This window comes from Marmota monax, unplaced genomic scaffold (genome assembly GCF_021218885.2).
Source record: "Marmota monax isolate L192 unplaced genomic scaffold, Marmota_monax_Labrador192_F-V1.1 WCK01_AAM20220418_F8-fsc00083, whole genome shotgun sequence".
NCBI classification, from domain to species: Eukaryota; Metazoa; Chordata; class Mammalia; order Rodentia; family Sciuridae; genus Marmota; species Marmota monax.
The window spans coordinates 789,002-807,654 of record NW_026692848.1 but is presented as its reverse complement, the minus strand read 5'-3'; the positions used below and the strand labels follow the sequence as shown (position 1 = coordinate 807,654).

General features: G+C 56.8%; 1 protein-coding gene across 3 annotated transcripts in view; it reads right to left on the bottom strand.

The window, feature by feature from the left end:
• Positions 1-13,232: 13,232 nt before the first annotated feature.
• Wdr27 (WD repeat domain 27) overlaps positions 13,233-18,653 on the bottom strand; it is a 148,176-nt gene continuing 142,755 nt past the window's right edge. The window contains exon 29 of one of the 3 annotated variants that reach the window (XM_046449383.2): positions 13,233-13,478. In XM_046449383.2, coding sequence (XP_046305339.1) covers positions 13,472-13,478 — 7 coding nt within the window. In that variant the 3' untranslated portion in view covers positions 13,233-13,471. The remainder of the gene's footprint in view (positions 13,479-18,653) is intronic. The other 2 variants (XM_046449384.2, XM_046449388.2) reach the window with 2 other exon arrangements.

Below are 18,653 nucleotides of genomic sequence, written 5' to 3'. Positions count from 1 at the left end.
GGACCACTCTTATCAGTAGATCCTGCCACCATCAGTGACTTCAGAGGAGTGGACAAAGGAGACATGGTACAGACGCACCTCAGAATGCTACTCATCCAGAAATAACTCAGTCATGTACCCTTAAGGAAAGTGAGTGTACGGGAGAACACCACACAGGTGACACGAGCCAGACTTGGAACGTCAAGGGTAGCCGCATCACGACACCACTCTCCACTTAGGGTGAGGTGTGACTCATGCGCCCTCTCATCACCAGTCCCCATGGCCACTCAGGGCCTTCATGAGCGAAGCCACTGAGGATGGACTGGCTGAGGTCCCTCTGAGGAGCAGGCTCTCCCCTCCCCTAGGCACACAGGGTGTGGAACCTCGGGGACACCGGTTGATAGGCGTGGGGAATGTCCCCCGATGGCTGGCCTACCTGGTGCACAGCTGAGGGTCTCGCCGGGTCTGCACCAGATACTTCCAGGCTTTAGATTAGACCTCATGAGGCTTCGACTTGCATTTTCCTGGTAACAGGCTCCTGGCCACCTCACTGCTCCTGTGCCAGCCATGGAGGTCAGCGCTCAGCCTCAGCTGGGCGACGGCCTCTCACCCCCCGCCCCCGCACTCTGGATGCCAGTGAGATCCGCCTCTTTCTCTGTCGAGGTGGTCTCTGGGTGGAGGACGTTCTAGGTTTTGCTGAAGACCTATTTACCCTTTTATTGTTTTAGTGGCCTTTCATTTGAAGATATTTCTGCTCCCCGAAGGCCATGAAGATATTTGTCAGACAATTTGAGAAGGCGGTAGTCACCTTTGACCTGGCAGAGATGCGAGGAAGAAGTCGGAAATGCCCTTTTCATTTCATTTTTTCCATTTGTTTCACTCTTGGTCTACAAGGTAGCGGGGGTAAAGTCTGAGCTGCCGGAGCTTGTGGGGTGGAGGTGGAGGGAACAGAAGTGTGATCCCCCTGCAGAAGGGCCCTGTGCTCCTGGTCCTGGCTGGCAGGCGTCTCCAGGCCCGGGTGCCATTCTCGGGTGATGATTCATGCAGGTCTCATAAAGCTCGCGCAGCAGAGGACAGGAGTTCAAGTTGACCTCTCAGCCTGGCATAAACACCCGCGCCCCCGGCCAGGAGCACGGGCAGGGCCTCCTGTGACATTCCTGCTGTGGGAGTCATCCCCCCAGCCTCCACCCTCAGAGCTGGGACAGCCTTGCCTCTGAGCAGCCCCTCCTGTCTCCAACCTCAGAGCACACTCCTCTGTTATTGTTTTCTTGCAAAAGGAATGACTTCAAGTTCTGGTGATGAAAATCTGAACAGACAGCTAATTTTACTAAAAGTCTTGCTGTGATCGCAGCCCACATTCCAGGGCAGACGGAGCCACCGAGGGCTCCCTGTGCAGGCCCAAGCCCCGTGGCCAGGCTCGCCTGCAGCAGCCCAGCAGAGCACACACGGGAAGGGTCTTGGCGTCCCGGCACGGCCTCTGGGCACTGCACGGTACTCCAACTCAAGATCTCCCCGTCCTTTCCTTCTTTTCACCAATAGCTTTTGCCAGGGAAGCTGTTTGGAAAAGGAGTTCTCACGGTGACCTTGAAGAATCTGGCTGAATATCAGACACACAGCGTCCCTCACCCTCTGCTCCCAGGCACACAGAGGGCGCTTCCTTAGCACGTCATGCTTCAGCAAGCGTACGTGGGCCATCCGTCCTGGCCCTGCGACGTGTCTCGGGTCGGGGTTTCTCCTCACTCCCTCCCTGGCAGCTGTTGGGTGTCAGCTCCTGCCAACACCCTGGCTCCTGGGTGCTTTCTGGAGAGCAGGACGTGCACATTCCAGCCATGTCCCTCTGTGCCTCTGCCTCCACGGCCTCGTGTGTCCCTCCACTGAGTCACTCACCTGGTGGCAAGCCCATGCCACTCTCCTTCCTGTGAAGACGCTTCTCTTCCACAGTGGCACCACCCGCCACCCGGGGGCTGGGCAGCCTCACCTCACCACGTCTGGCGACCCTTGTCCCACGTCCTCCTCCGATGCTCAGCTCTGGTCACCGTCTTCCCCTCTCCTGTGGCTCCCACCAGCTCCTGGAGGACTGCAGCATCCCTGGGCCAGGCATCCCAGCCCTGTCCTCCTGGCGCGGCGGATCCTCGAGGGCCCCAGGCTCCCCCCGGGCAGCCCTGGCTAAGGAGTCGGCAGTGTGGCCACCCTCCGCCAGCTCCTGCCTGCCCACAGCTCTGCCTGCACCAGCTCCCACACACTCTCCATCCCCCACCACGGGCAGGGGACGGTGCCGTGGACGGAGGCTGTTGAGGCAGCCGGCTCGGCACTGGGGGGCTTGCAGCCTGCAGGCTAGTCTAGAGAGGTGGGAAGGGCTGCTCCTGCAGCCTCGAGCCTCAGGGCTGGGAATTCAGGCAGAATTCCTCCTCTTCTTCCCCCTGAGGCCTTCAGCTGCCCGGACGAGACTCCCCCACATCACAGAGGCTGCCTGCTTTCCTAAAAGTCTGCTCTTAAATGCTAAACGCACCCAGAAAGTGCTTGACAGCAGTCTGGACACCAGCGCCTGCCCAGCCACAGCCGCCCGGGCCACGCCTCACCAGCGATGCCCCCAGAACCGAGGTCCTGCCACTCTTCCCGGGCCAACCCAGGTTTTTCCTGGTTTTTCCGCCCTCCTCTTGGAGACTGCTCGGCTCCAGGTGAGCCTAACCCCCCACTCTCTGCCGGCACACGGGCAGGTCCCTCCAGACTGCAACCCAAGCCCCCAGGGTGCGTCCTGGCATCTGAGTGAGGCACCCAGGCCTCGCTCTCGGCCCGGCCCCCTCCCCTGGCCTCCACAGGACAGCAGCCCCTCTCCTTCCTGCTGGTGCACCAGACCCACCTCCGTCTCCCCAGAACTGTGGGTCAGGGCCCACCTGGGACCCCCACTGTGTTGTGGGCACCCTACCGCAGTGCCCTCGCGGGCCCAGCGTGTTCTGTCCTCAGCCGTGGAGTCCCTTCTGGGAACACAGCCGCAGGCTCACCACCTCGGCCTCCCGGCTGATGCCAGCCTCTCCGCCTCTCTCTGATGAGATTCCCCTGGTGCGAGCCAGGCCCACGGGGCTGCGAGGCACACAGCCCCCAGTCCTCCTCTGGCAGATGCACCCCGCTGGCCACCCCTGGCATCCAGGACTCCCCGTTCCCCTCTCTCACAGTTCATGGCTTCCTGCCCTTCTCCAGGGGGCTGGCAGAAAAGGGCCCCAAGGCCTCCCTGTCCTTCCTCGAGACGTTGAGGAGTTTACAGTCTCTGAAGCTGGACCAGGCCCTGGCTCTCTCCCCCGAATCTCCCTGGAGACCTTGTCCAGCCTACACAGGCATCCACACAGGCGAAGGAGCAGAACGCTCTCCAGAATCTTCACAAGCATCAAAACTGACCAGACCTTCCTCCAAGAGGCAGGCTTTCGGCAAAACAGACAAAATCAGATTTGTCCTGTGTGATGACATCCCGGAAAAGAGGCCCACGCGAGGCGCAGCCGCGGAGGGAGGATCTCCACCAGGCCAAAGTGAACAAGGCCCAAGGAAGCAGGGACCTTGGGGCAGTGGAGAGGGCACTGGCCAGAAGACCTGTGTTCGCCCGAGGAAGACCACAGGGCCCGACCCTGGCCATGCCGCGTGGGGTGAGCCTCGAAGTCCAGCCACGTTTGTCTTCGTCCCACTGCCCTGCTCTCAGCAGGCTGTGGCACCGTCCCTCCTGTGGGGAGCCTGGGGTCTCGACTGGACGTGCTTCATGAAACAGTGGCCAGTGGACGGACCACAAGGTGCCACTCTGGGCAAGGCCACATCATCCTGCCCCCCAGCTAGGGGCCAGGCGGGCTCCTGTCCTGCAAGAGGGTGCCGCAAGCAGGGAAGGACTCTCGGTGGAGGCCGCCTTCAGAGCCTGGAGGCCGAGGGAACGAGCCACAGCCGTTCAGCCTCCTGTGACAACGCTGGATGGCACGGGGTGACGGGGACAGCCTCCTGGGCATTGTTTCAAGTCATCCAATGTTTCAAATTTTTTAGCCAAACACATGGATCAGATTTTCCTTAAAATTTCCATTCTCTAAAAACCAGGCAGAAAAATGTCTGGCAACAGGACCAGAATGGTTTTTTTCCAACAGTTTGTGTTTGATTATAAACGTCTGTAGAACCCAAGGAAACTGCTGCCCGTGCACTCAACTGAAGAGTGATCAAAGTCTCTGTGCACAGCCCTGGGCCCTGAGGGTGTCATGGTTCCCAGGCCATCAAGTGCATGGACTCTAGCCATTTCAAATTGAAACTTTGCCAAACTCTTCCCTTTTCTCTCAATTTTCTTTCTCTCTTTCTTTCTTTCTTTCTTTCTTTTAAAATGATTTTTAGTTGCCAATGGACCTCTATTTTGTTTATTTTTATGTGGTGCTGAGGATGGAACCCAGTGCCTCACACCTGCCAGGCCAGCGCTTTAGCGCTCTACCACTGGGCCCCAGCCTCATCTCTCAATTTCCTTTTGCAATTAATTCCATAAATAGTACATTTAATACTTAAAATTTGTTTTCATATTATTTTCTACCTAGTTTATTATATGCTAATGAACAGAAAGATAATTAAGGCCACGTGCTGGGCATAATTTTTAAAGCAATGGTACCATTTTAAATTTCTGACCATCATACAGAAGTTTAACCCAGCACAGAAGAGCCTGTGAGCGATAGGAGGGTATCTTACTGGGAAACAAATTTTAATTTGATGTTTGAGGACTATTAGCTTCCAACAAACAAGCCAGTCTCCTACTTCCTGGTCACCGTTCAAGTTGGATTAACAACAATGCTCTTCAAGAACTTCACAGAGTATGTGCACGTTAGTGTACATGTCCTGAACTAGGCATTTGTATCCTAGTAGGCATGCAGTAGGTATCAGAGCCTGAAGTACATGCATATGTCTGCATACATGGCACATTCCAGCCATGCCCAGCTAGAACACAGCCCCCTCCACAAGGGCTTCAGGAACATGTATGGGTGTTTCCATCCTGTGGACACTCCTTTTCTATAATGCCCTGTTCTTATTTCATGGATATGCTATGTTCTTACCTATCTATGGATGTTAACAGAAGGTCCAAGTTGTTTTTCTACTTGGGTTTTGGGTTCTGTTTCCCATAGCTGAAGCTTGGTGCTCATTTCATCCTGGTTGCACAATCGTGACTAAGTCCAAGGAACCAAATGCTGATTGAGGAGTTGAGAGGTCCTCATTATGCCTGGACTTGACCAAGGGGGTCTGGTCACACATCTTGTGGGGAGCATGGGCTGTTGTGACCCCTCCTATGAAAACTGGGGAACACTGTACACACACTGGCCACCTGCATACTGCATAGCTGTCAAGTGGCCAGGGGGACCTGCACCTGTCGCAATGGATATGCAAATGAGCAATTAATTAACAGAAGATTTCTGCCTGGGCAGAGCTTGGTGCCCTCACACCACACAGGTTTCTGCAGAAAAGCGCTGAGGTGGAGACAAGAGCAAGGGACCAAGACACCGTGCACTTCTTTATTATCAGTTGTTCAAATTCCTTCATCCTTAACTCCACCAGGCCCCAGGTCCATCCCCCAGATCCATCCACCAGATCCATCCACCAGGCCCCAGGTCCATCCACCAGGCCCCAGGCCCATCCCCCAGATCCATCCACCAGGTCCCAGATCCATCCACCAGGCCCCAAGTCCATCCACCAGGCCCCAGGTCCATCCACCAGATCCATCCACCAGGTCCCAGATCCATCCACCAGGCCCCAAGTCCATCCACCAGGCCCCAGGTCCATCCACCAGATCCATCCACCAGATACATCTACCAGATCCATCCACCAGGCCCCAGGTCCATCCACCAGGCCCCAGGTCCATCCACCAGGCCCCAGGTCCATCCACCAGGTCCATCCACCAGGCCCCAGATCCATCCACCAGATCCATCCACCAGGCCCCAGGTCCATCCACCAGGCCCCAGGTCCATCCACCAGGTCCATCCACCAGGCCCCAGGTCCATCCACCAGATCCATCCACCAGGCCCTAGGTCCATCCACCAGGTCCATCCACCAGGCCCCAGGTCTATCCACCAGATCCATCCACCAGGCCCATCCCCCAGATCCATCCACCAGGTCCCAGATCCATCCACCAGGCCCCAAGTCCATCCACCAGGTCCATCCACCAGGCCCCAGGTCTATCCACCAGATCCATCCACCAGGCCCATCCCCCAGGTCCCAGATCCATCCACCAGGCCCCAAGTCCATCCACCAGGCCCCAGGCCCCATGCCCATCCCCCAGATCCATCCACCAGGCCCCAGGTCCATCCACCAGATCCATCCACCAGGCCCTAGGTCCATCCACCAGGTCCATCCACCAGGCCCCAGGTCTATCCACCAGATCCATCCACCAGGCCCATCCCCCAGATCCATCCACCAGGTCCCAGATCCATCCACCAGGCCCCAAGTCCATCCACCAGGTCCCAGGTCCATCCACCAGGTCCCAGATCCATCCACCAGGTCCCAGATCCATCCACCAGGCCCCAAGTCCATCCACCAGGCCCCAGGTCCATCCACCAGATCCATCCACCAGGCCCCAGGTCCATCCACCAGGCCCCAGGTCCATCCGCCAGGCCCCAGGTCCATCCACCAGGTCCATCCGCCAGGCCCCAGGTCCATCCACCAGGTCCATCCGCCAGGCCTCAGGTCCATCCACCAGGTCCATCCGCCAGGCCCCAGGTCCATCTGTGCCTCATCGGTCTGAGGCTGTGGCCACACTTCAGGCGGGTCCTGGCTCCCTCACTGCTGCTCTAGACCCTGTTTTGCATCTCTTCCAAGAGGATTTATTTAACTGAATGCCTGCAAGAAAGTGCTGGCCCTTCTTCACCTGCCTGCGAGGTGTGAGCGCAGGTGTATTTCAACCCATCGGCTGCCACCTTTGGATTCCACTTCTTCCCAATTCAGCTCCACATGATTCTTGACACACGTGGAAACTCCCTTGGCACACAGTAGAGGTGAGGTCCTGCCTCATCCAGGAGGCCACGTGGTAGAGGCCTCATCCACACTGACCTGCCTGGTGCCGTGTTGGATCACTGGTCGTCTGCTACTCCAGAGTGTGGCCTGCGCCTGGGAGGGCTTTGGACAGGATGTCGGGTGACGAGCTTCAGCCCAAGTTGCTCCTGATTCTTTCTCTAACCTGGGAACAGCTGGTCCTCTCATTGCTTTGGCCTCCTCCTGGGAAACGTGGGGGCTGCTGCACACAGCCCCCGATGTCGCCCTCGGCTCTCCAGCCTCCAGGCTACAGAGACTGCGCTCCACTGCTGACAGCGTCTGAAGCCGCAGGAGCAGGAGCAGGCCCAGGTGAGCGGCTCCCGTTTCCAAAGGCGCCATGCTCACCTCTTCTCAAACCCCAGGGTTTCTGCAAAGCGACCCAGATGGCTTGTGACTTTGAAAGAGAGCAAGTTGGACAGCGAGAGCCTCCCGGACACGGCCACTTTGAGGATGGCGGACGGTACAGGCTCAGGAGAGGAGCTCCAGGTTATTCTTCTCTTTCCAATCTTTTCTAAAACCTGTGTATCCTCTCTTCCAGGGAATCCGTATGATAAATGGGAAAATGGTCACCTCCAAGTGGCTCTGCGTGGGGACCCTCATCCGAGAGGTTTGCAGCAGTCTCCCCACGAACCGTGCCGTCTGCTCCTGAGGCACCTTTTCCTCCAGCTCTTGGGCTCAGCCCGTGCTGAGTGGACGACACCGACTCCTGCAGAAGGTGCTCCCGTGGGTGGGCGGCTCTGTGTCGCGTCCCAGCTCCCAGCAGGGCCATGGCCAGTCTGCAGCCTGCACCCCACGGCTGGGCCTGGACTCTGGAACATGCAGGCTGGGTCCCCCCAGGGCCAGGATCTGAGTGGGCAGATGGAAAGAACAGCAATTTCCTCTGTTACGGAGCAACCCGGAGCCTGAGCGCAGCCTTCAGAAAGCAAGTGCGGCGCTGGCGAGAGGCCAAGCAGGGAGGACGGCATCGGGCCTCGGGGACAACTGCTGGGAGACTACTTGCTAAGTCGGAATAGAAAGTCTGCTCTTGCAGAGAGACACTCCCTCCTGGAAAACGGCCCGTCTGCAGCATCTCAGGAGCCGTGAACCAGCACCCACTATGTGATGGAAGATGCACCTCCCTCTCCACATTAACCAGCCTAGAGCCCTGACCGGGGCTATGGCAGCTCTCAGAACAGGCTCAGAGCCTCCCGCCTCCCTCCTGGGAACAGGCTTCCTCACTCTGTCCTCAGGACGAGGCACAGCCCGGCCCTCTCGAGGGCCGCCAAGCTCCGATGCTCCTGAAGTTCTCGGCAGCAGGTTCCATCGCTGTGCCGGGAGGGACTGGCGCCTCATCCCTGCTGGCCGGTAGGCTGCTCTGCGGCAGCACGGGAACTCTCACCATGGTCCTGTGCTCCCGAGTGTGGGCTTGCCGCAGGTAATTATTAATTACCAAGGTCACTCACTTCCTGTGGAATCTCCTGCAGAGCACACAGAGGACACCTGAAAGAGTGGGATCAGCTCCTCGTGGAGTTAGTCAGGGGTCTCTAGGGGGACAGATCAACAGGAAGGGTATTATAAAGGGGACTTATTAGGTTGGCTTATGCAACCAGAGGCTGGACACTCCTCAGTGGCCATCTGCAGGCTGGACAGCTGGGAGAACCAGTAACTGCACAGTCCAAGAGGCTGAGGCCCCAGAACAAGAGGGGTCACTGGTGCTGCCCCAAGATGGAGACCAGGGGTTCTGGAGACTCCCTGGAGAAACACCGCAGAGTCCGCTTTGGAAAAGTAAAGGAGCCAGAGTCTGTCCTCAGAGGACCACAGCAGCAACAAGAACCCACTCGAGAGTTCGATCCGCGGCTGCCTCCTCGGTCTCCAACTTCTATTCCATCCAAGCCTCAGGCTTTTGGACAGTGTGCCCACACTTAGGGAAGGTCCCCATTTCAGTTGGCCTCCCCTCATGCCAACACTCCTAGGCACACCCCCACTGAAAACCCGGAAGCCTGATCACCGGAGCCTCTTAATCCAGTCAAGTCGACGATTACAGGGCTCCATGCGCCTGTCTACTTCTTGATAGGAGACACCTGTGGCCAAGTAATAAGGAGATTCCTCAACCTACGATGAACAGGTCCTGTCCCTTCAACAAACAGCGCCCAGGAAATCTGAACAGCCCTGCACCTCACTGTGACCAAGGATTCCGTGAAACGTCCTGCCAGACAACTCTGTGAAGTGCGTCACTGCTGCATGAGACTCAGGACGTAGCCCTTGGTGGTCATCTTACCCTGGCCGGCTGACTTTAGAGGTCAAAGCCACCAACCTTGGAGGTCACACCGGGGACAATGCAGTGTCACTCCCCCCGCCCCCCCGTCTTGCTGCAGACCACACCTCTGACCTGTGGGTTGTGGTGATGACGGTGGCCTGGGCCACTCTCCGGGGACCTGAGGCCACTTTGGCTGAAGACTTGGACTCTTCACGTGGACCTGCAGGCGTCCCTGGGGACTGGAGCAGGACGGAGAGACCTGGCCTCCGTCTCCACACTGTCTCCTGCGCTGCCCTGACCGGGGCCAGGTCTCCCTGGCGCTGAGGTAGCCATGTTGAGCATGGAGTCACGTTTGTCCGGAGCCACGGCAGGGGGATGGCTTGACCTGGGCCTGCCTCGCGTCTCCCCCCCTCTGACGTGAAGACACCTGCTGGCCACCATGCCCAGAAACACTGGCCCATGGAGCAGTGAAGAGAGGCACTGAGCTCCTGAAAGACCTCCCCTGCCCCAGAAGGGACCCGAATGTCCCCCCTTTAGGAGCCGCCCCCAGTGCTCCGAGCCTGAATCTGCAGCCGCTCACCCTGAGCGGGGAGGCTGACTCGGGGGCAGAGACTCCCTCTGCACTCCTAAGTTTGGGTCATGCAGGGGCTGGGGAGCAGCAGGTACCCCCCAGCTCACGGGCAGACCCCTCTGCTGCGGAGCTCTCCCCACAGCTCAGCAGGACAGCCTCTGCCTCAGGCAGACTGGGGCTGCGGGGCTGCAGCACTACTCAAAGACAGGGCAGTGCACCGCCCAGAGCAGCGGCCAGCCCCTGAGGTCCCCTCCTGAACATGGACTCCTGGCAGAAGCAGTGCGGAGCCACTGTGCTGACTCAGGAGCCCACACACTGCAGCAGCTGTCCAGGAGCAGGTCACACCCGCCAGTCCTGCAGCAGCCGACCAAGAGGCACTGGCCGCTGAGCGACGCTGGACTGGGCTAAGCTAAGCCTGCGTGCTACAGCTGAAAACCAGCAGAGCACAGGACTCACCACCAAAGCTCTGCGACATAACAAAGGGCACTCACAAGGAGGTGCAGGGGTCTCCTCACAAGGTGCAGGGCCCGGGCCTCTGGAAACAGGGGGAGGTGGGCAAAGAAAGCTCCCCCAAGTGCACAACCCCAGCAGGGGGCCCACAGCTACGGGAAGGGGTGACATCCCAGAGGGAGACCTATGAAAATCGATTGTTAAAGTGTTTAATGAGCTAAAAGAAGATCTTAGGAATGAACTAAAAGGACGAATGCAGAAGATGAAAGAACACTCAATAAACAGAGACTCTGAACAGCAACCAATCAGATGGCCTAGATATGGAGACCCGATGACTCGGATAAAACTCCACATGGAGGCTGCGGTCGGTGGCTGGAGTGCCACACACGAGAGGCCCTGGGCTCCAAACTCAGCACCACCTAAAAATATATGAATAAAATAAAGATATTGTGTCCATCTACAACTTGAAGTTTTTTTAAAAAAATCCATGTGGCGGTAACACTGACAGATTGAATCACACTGAAATCAGAACTTCAGGCCTAGAAGGCAGGGTATGCAGACTTGCACTTCTCAAAAGGAGGAGTACGAACGGCCCACAAATACATGACAAAAACACCCCACATCCTTAGCCATCAGGGAAATGCAGACCCAACAACACTGAGGTTTCAGCTCACTGCACTGAGAAGGGCAGTGAGAATAAAAGTAGTAACAATTGCTGGTTGAACGGGGGCGAAAGGGACTCGCATGTTGCAGGTGGACTGCAAATTGGTATGGAGACTCCTCAAGGCTGAGGCGTGGAACCGCCACGGGACCCGGGCCGCTCCCGGGCATTCATCCTAAAGAACTTCAGCGCATCCTGCTGCCACATGGGCACCCGTGCTCCTGGCAGCCCATCCCACAACAGCCAGCCCTGGAGCTACCCGGGGGCCATCCACGGAGGAGTGGGTGAAGGAAAGTGGTGCAGGGACACCACGGAGTTTCGCTCGACCATGAGGAGGATGAAGCCTGGCATCTGCTGCTGAGGGAGTCCAGGTCGGAGCTTTCTCTGCTCTGCAGAAGAGCCCAGGGAAGTGAGGGCGGGGGAGCCTGCTAGGAAACGCTTCTCCCCCCTCTGCAGGTGACTGGGGTGTCACTCTGTCAATGGGCTGACTGAGACCAACCGCCTTCGGTCCAGCGACCAAACCCACTTTGTCGAGAGACACGGTGAGACGTGCTGGGTGGGCAGGTCTGCAAGCAGGTGCCGAGGCCACGCGCTCACAGACACCTGCTTCACAGCCGGCCACGTGCCCTTGCCTGCGCCCAGGCCTGCATGCTGGTCTCTGAGCGTCCTCTGGCTCCACCGGCCGGTGTGTGCGGGCTCCCAGGCCCCGGCAGGCTCTCCGTCCCGTGGACGTATCAACATTCATTAGTCACGGTGTGTTCGTCTTGCTTGACTGTTGTTTAAACAGGAGGGCAGAACTGGGAGCTGCCCACCGTGGCCAAGACGGCAACCCTCTCGGGGTGCTTTTAAGGGACCACTGATGGCTGTGGGGCTGGACAAGCCACTGATGGGAGGGAGAGCAGTGTCCAGCCAAGGCTGGCTGTGCTCTGTCTGGGAAGACCCTGCTCGATTCCCAAGCCACTCACCTTCACCTTTGGGGACGTCACTCAGGCCATGAGGGTCCCTTCCTGGGGAACTCCTTTTGGGCAGCTGGCTTTGCCTTCTCAGGCAACAGGACCTCCCACGGGAGGTCCTCCCCCTAACCTGACCATGTTGTTCTTTTACCTCTAGAAATCGTCCCTGCAGTGGGGACAGCGGCTTGTACGCTGATCTGTCGTTAGTCACATGGTTTTCTGTCAGAATGTTGAAGACGTTTTTACTCTTTAAAAATGATTTTGGCTGGAGTGTGTTTTGCTCTAAGAGTTCTTCCGCTGACCTGACCACAGTCTCCCTCTCCACCCGGGAACACGCGTCTCTCCTCTGAGGCACCGGGCCCACGGGTTCCATCCTGCACACCTCGCACCCCTGCCTGCTGACCAGCCCGAACAGCTCCTGAGAGCCGCCCCGACGCCCGGGCTCTTGGTGGCCGGGCCTGCGCCTCCTGTGTGCAGGACTCCCGAGCATCGCCCCGCATCCAGACCTACCTCTGCCACCTGCTGGGAGCCATTAGCCAAGTAGGTATGACAATCTCCTTGCCAGCGTACCCCATGTTGCAGTGACATTGAATGTAGGTGACCTTGCTCAAGGACCAGGGCGGATTAGGGTGTTCCCGGTTTAAGATAATCCCAGTTTAGGTTCCAGGTTTAAGGTTTAAGATTATTCCTGCTGGGAATAGGGCGTATCCTGCTGCCTGAGTTCCCCTTGAGTTCTCATGGGATTCAGACAGTATTTTTTGGGAGACAGAAGCCCAGTGGAGGGATTTTGGGCAGAGAACGTGGATTTCCCCAGAACGTGATTATAGACGGCTGGTGTGAGTTCGGGAATAAAGAGTTGCTGTTTGAATCTACAAGCTGTGTGGTGGCTCGTGATTTTGTGCCCAGCCAGACTGCGGCAGCCACCCAGCTGCTGCACCTCAGGACACTCTGGCTTATTAATAATAAGAAATATTTTCTGCAAATAACGTTCTACATTTTGAAGAAGAGCTAAACCATACTTTCCACCTGCACCTTAAATATTTCAACTCTAAAAATGCTTTATGTCTTTGTTTTCATTTAGACATTTGTGATAGGTGGCAGATAATACATTTTTTCCAATTTATTTTTCCTATTTATTTTTTCCATTTATCTTCCTACTTATTCATAAACAAGATAATTTGGGGTACAACACATTGCAAGGAAGTGAGTCTCCCTACGTACAGCACCCTGCCTGCGCCTGTGATCCCAACAACTCAGGAGGCTGAGGCAGGAGGATTGCAAGTTGGAGGCAAGTGACTTAGCGAGACCCAGTCCCTGAACAAAAGATAAAAGGGGCTGGCGAGGCAGCTCAGTGGTGAGCCCCCCTGGGTTCTGTCCCTGGCACCCCCAGTAAAAATGTGGTGGGCTCTGCCCTTTGGCATGAAGGCTAGCAGCTTCCCTCGGTGGCGAGAGAAGGGGAGGCAGACTCAGGACCCATCTCTCCGCTCCTCACTGACCCTGCACCCCGAGGACACTCGCTGACGGGGCCCGGGTGTCCTCCGCCCAACCTCCCACACTGGTCACCACCGGCTCTCCTCCCATCTGTGTGGACTTGCTTCTCAGCACCTGGAAGATAGGAAAGTACAGAGGAAGGAGAGAGGGGGCTAGCGGCACTTGAGAAGTCCAGCCCACGGGTCTCCCAGGCGTTCGGAGACCATGTTATGAGCACTGTCACTCATGGCTCAGAACTCCACGGCTCAAAGCAACTAGCACCTCGTCCCCATTTCTGAAGGTGAAGAGCCCACGCGGAGTCGACTGCTTCCAGAGCGCGAGGCCCCTGGCTGTGGCCGGCTGCCGCGGGGTGCCAAGGGATCCACCTGGATAGGGGTGGCTGGTGTGCTCACGAGGCTCAGAGGAGGCTGTGGCTCGAGGCCTGGCCCCTGTGGACTGGCCACCCTTCCACAGCACTACCCAGCGTGTGGAGATGTGCGGCCTCATCAGGAAGGAGAGACAGCAAGACTGGGGGCCATCCAGGAAGGCCCAGGACCGAGGTCCGCCTCACTGACCCTACCACTAGAAATGGCCGTCCCAAGCCGTGCCCCAGGGGACTGCAGGAGGCGGGCCACCCACACTCGAGGCAGAGATCTGAAGGCAGCCTCGGGTTTTCAGACACGACCGGCCAGAAGCAAACCCAGTCCTGCCAGGAAGGGAGAACCAGGGCTGGCTTTCCTCACCCCACCTCAGCAGCCTCCGTCTGCGGCTAGAGGCTGGCCTCGGGCACCTGCCGGCCCGGCAGCTTCTGCCTTCACTGAGGGACTCAGGAGGAGGGTGCGTGGAGGTGAGCCACACCCACCGGGCAGACATGGCTTCAAAGTCTCCCCCTCGACTCTCCCTTCATCAGACCTGCTCTCCAGGGCGTAATTCGCACTGGGATCACCCGCAGAGACCATGTGCTTGTGTTCGAAGGGAACTGGAAGCAGGTAAGTTTTAAAGAGGTGAACGTTTCTACATTGTTCATATGGGACCATACGACAAAGGCATATTTGCTTTGAAGACGAGGCCAAGACAGCCACTTGAGTGCCTGGAGTCGAGACTGGTCTGCCGTGGACTTAGGCTTGGTTCAGCCAGAATGAACATGATAAAATCAAAGTATCATACAGCAGAGAAAGAAAAGGCCTTGGCAACTCCTAGTGACCACGTGGGCTCCTTATCAAAGCCCGGCCCGGAGCAACGAGGGTGGCCGCTGGTGGTTGAAGACATCCAGGGAAGGCCCAGGACCGAGGGCCACCTGGGCCCTGCGTTCTCTACCCGACAGGGCAGGAAGAGGCCCACAGTGTGGTCCCCATTAGTATCCCCACCGACAGCCGGAGGGGCAGGTGCTGAGAGAGCCAGAAGCGCTTCCCAGGGCCCAGGGGCGGCGAGAGAGCCAACCTGGAGCCAGGGTCTCTGCTCCGGAGCCCATGCCCCTGGAGGGCCGTGGCACGCACTGCGGCACCCACACCCACAGTCAGTATTTGTTGACTTAACAAACTCACAAAGTTTTGAATTAATGGCTGAACCTGCAGGAAAACAGATGCTCCCTCTTATTTTGCTTGGCCAACACAAAATCACATCGGTGCCATTTTAGGGGGAAAACTTGGAAAAGCCCGGTCACTCCTAGCGTGCCCAGAGAGACAGCACTCTGGGCAGGGCGTGAGGTCACCTGTCACTGCTGAGACCGCTGTGCTGCAAGCCAGCCCCACAAATCTGGGCTCTGAATGCGTTTCCACGTGGTCGGCTGCAGCCCTCTCTGCCGAGCACGTCTCCCTGGGTGGCTTTAAAGAGTTCACAAAGTGGAAGATAATCTGCTTCCTGGGACTGTGCGAGCCACAGAGCAGGAAGGGTCCTGCTTGTTTGGGGCTGCACATTGCTAGGCGGTCTCGTGATCAGGTGAGTCTCAATGCCTATTTACTGATGTTTTAGGTGAAGGTTCCCCTCTTCACCAGAGTCACACGTCAGTGGAAGGAGGAAAGGCTTAGCTGATGCTTCTCCCTGTGGAGAAACGGCAGGACTGGACCCGGGGACTGCCGGGCCAGGTGTCAGTGGGCAGGGAGCTGGCTGTCCACCACAGGCCCCTGGCCGTCGGGGTCTGTGGCAGTCCCCCCAGCAGCACCCAGCACAGCAGCAACTGGGCTCTAGCCTGGGGTTGGAGGCTTCTGACCAACGGCCTCCTAGAGCTTGGGCTGGAAATGAGTTTGCATCATGTTTCATCTCCTTCCCACCAGAACCCAGCTCATGGGACTCCTGAAGCTGCCTCCGAGTTCACACCAGTGTGCTCTTCAATTTTCCTTTTGGCCATTCAGAGCACAGCTTTATTTTCCAGGGACACGCTTGGCCAAGCCCACTTGACAGGAAAGCTGGCCGGGCGACACGGGCCAGGCCTCCCGGCCCAGGTGGCCCTCTCCTTCCTGCTCCTGTGCTTGAGACCGCCCTGATTTCAGAGTCTGACTCGGAAGCAGTGCCCTGCAGTGGCGGAGGGCCAGTGAGAGTGAGCGGAGAATCCTGGTGGACAGAGGGAGGCGGAGGGAAGTCCACAGAAGCCCTGCAGGAGAGCACGGCCAGCCGAGGTCCCCAGGGACTCCCAGCCTGTGTCAAACAATGAACCACCAGAACTTAAAGACTCGTGTTTCCATCCCACAGGTTTACGACAGTCTGTAAAGGAATATTTAACAGGTGTCCCAATTCCTTCTGGCAAGAGCCTTCAGGTCTGGGTCCACATGTGAGCGCGAGAAGCTGCAGGGGAACATGGCGGGTGAGCAGGGGTCTGAGTGGGGGTCCCTGGCCAGGCCTGGCGCCAAAGGGGGAGAGAATGGAGCAGGCTGGGAGGACCACGGGGCCTTGACCCAGCAGGCCACCCTCACGGGAGCCTGGAGTCAACTCTGCAGGTTCAGGGGATGAGGCAAGGCCGGGCGGCCACGCAACATGTGGCCGGAGGGGACGAGCGGGTCTGGCTGGTTGGGTTTGGTTCGGTAGCTGAAATCTCTCTCGTGGAAACTCACAGAGACCATGATCTTGGATCCTCCCAGTCCCAGGCCCAGCACCTGGATCCCAGCAGGCTGCCTTCGCCTGCTTGGTCAACTGCCCAGCTGGCCCTGAGGGGCCAGGGCCCAGAGCCACAGCGCCAGCTTGTCTTGTGTGCTTGTCCTCTATGACCTCGTGCTTGGCAGCAGGTGACATTCTCAGAAGTTCTGATCCAGCATGCTGTGGCCCATGCTGGGGTGCAGTGCTCCCTCCGATGACTCTACTTCGAGGCTGAGGGGTGTCCAGCTTGCTGCTGATTGCAGGCTCTTCTCAATGAGGTTCCCACAAACACACCTGCACACGTGTGGGTGGACACAGCTCACACTCTGGGACACACCCCTCGAGCCAACACCCTGGGCTGTGGGTCATTTCCCCGGATCGCATTGTGCTACAGCTGCTCCGACCCTCATAGATGAGTGGCCGGGGCAGCCTCAAGATCCGTGCAGGGCCTGGTCCACAGCAGCAGCTGCTGGGACGAGATCCTCATGGCTGCTGCCACCGCCTAGGAAGACAGCCGTGTGCAGCAGCCCACAGATGGACCGGCCTGTGCACTGTGGCGGCCTGCACCCGCCTCAGGGGCAGCTGGTGCCGGTTCTTCCCTACACATCTGGACAAGCTCCGGGCACTGGCTTGCAACGTCCCCTTCCCCGAGGCTATGACTTTTCCTCTGAACACAGGTCCAGCTACACACTGCAAGACGTGACATTTTCCTTAACATTTTAATTTTAAAGGTGGACTCTAGAGAACCCACTTCTGCTTTTATATAAAATATTTCAGAATTTCCCAGTCGTCTTTCCTCTTTTCAATTTTGAGTGATTTCTCCATGGTCAGAGAACATACTCCAAGTAACTTCAGTTCTTTGAAGTTGGTCAATATTTGCTTTATTTCTCCAAGTGAACTACTGACGAATACTTCATGTGCATATAAGAAGAACCAGGATCTAAAGTTGCTAGGAATGGAATTCTACAGGTACCAATTAGAATGAGTTTGTTATAAAAATTGTTCAAGTCAGATGCCAAGTAAGTGAACTCTTCACTGTGATTGAGGACTGTTAATTACTCTGCTGATTTCTGATTATTTTTGCAGCCTATGTTCAGTTTTTTCTTGCATTTGAACCTGGTAATTTTCACCTTTAAGTCGTAGTGTTAATTCTCATGCTGTGATAAAATAATTTTATTATCATATTCATTTTCCCCGTTATTTACTTCTTTTGAATTGCTCGAGTGGTTTTAGTTATTCAGTTCACCTGCACTGGCCTGATGGTTCCCTATATGGCGATTCCTCAGGTAGCTGCTTCAGACATTGGAAGAGACGTCCTTAGTTACTCGGCCACATTCCGGACAATACAGAATCCTGTGGTAAATTGACTCCCTTGACTACCCACCATGTAATCACCTACAATATCTTAATTCTCTACATATCAACGTCTCAGTTATACCTTCTGTAGCCATGAGTGGTGATTTAGCATCAACACCGAGGCCACGTTCTGAAGGTCCTCTTTCTCCCTCCAGGCCTGCTTCCTTTCCCCTGGAGAACATCGTGTGTGTCCTTTACTGTAGCTGGAGACGACAATCAACATGGATTCTTACGAGGACATTCTCACTAGGTTTGAGCCTGGATTGGCAGTCATTTTCTTCAGCACTTCAAAGATGCGTGTTAGCTTTTCATTGCTCTGACAAAATAAATGAGAAAAAAACATAAAGCAGGAAAGGTGGATTTGGGTTCCTGGTTTCAGAGGTTCAGTCCAGGGTCGGCTGGCTCTTGACTCCTGGCTTGTGATGGGCAGAGCATCATGGCAGAGGGTTTGGTGGAAGACATCTGCTCAACCCCTGGTGACCAGGAGGCAGGGGCAAGCAGGGAAGGGCTGGGGCATGTCCACTCCTGCATGTCCACCACCCTCCTGGAGAATTGCACTTGAGGCCACAGGTCTCACAGCACTCTGCTCCTGTGACCTGTCCTCTGCACCCCCTTCCTGCTGGCCACACCCCACTATTGGCCCACCTGCTGGCTCAAACTCCAGCTACTCGGACTTCTGATTCTCGGGTCTCACGTAAGTAATTTTGTGCATCTCACTTCTTTGATCAGAGTCTCTATAGTTTTGATACTGATTGAACTCATTTTGAAGTCGCTCAGCTCACTCGTGATTTGGCTTCTCTGCGGTCTTGTTGCTTGGGTCCTGTTTGGGGCATTAGGAATGAACAGTCTCCGTGCTCTGGCTGTTGTCCTCTTTGGCCAAAAAGG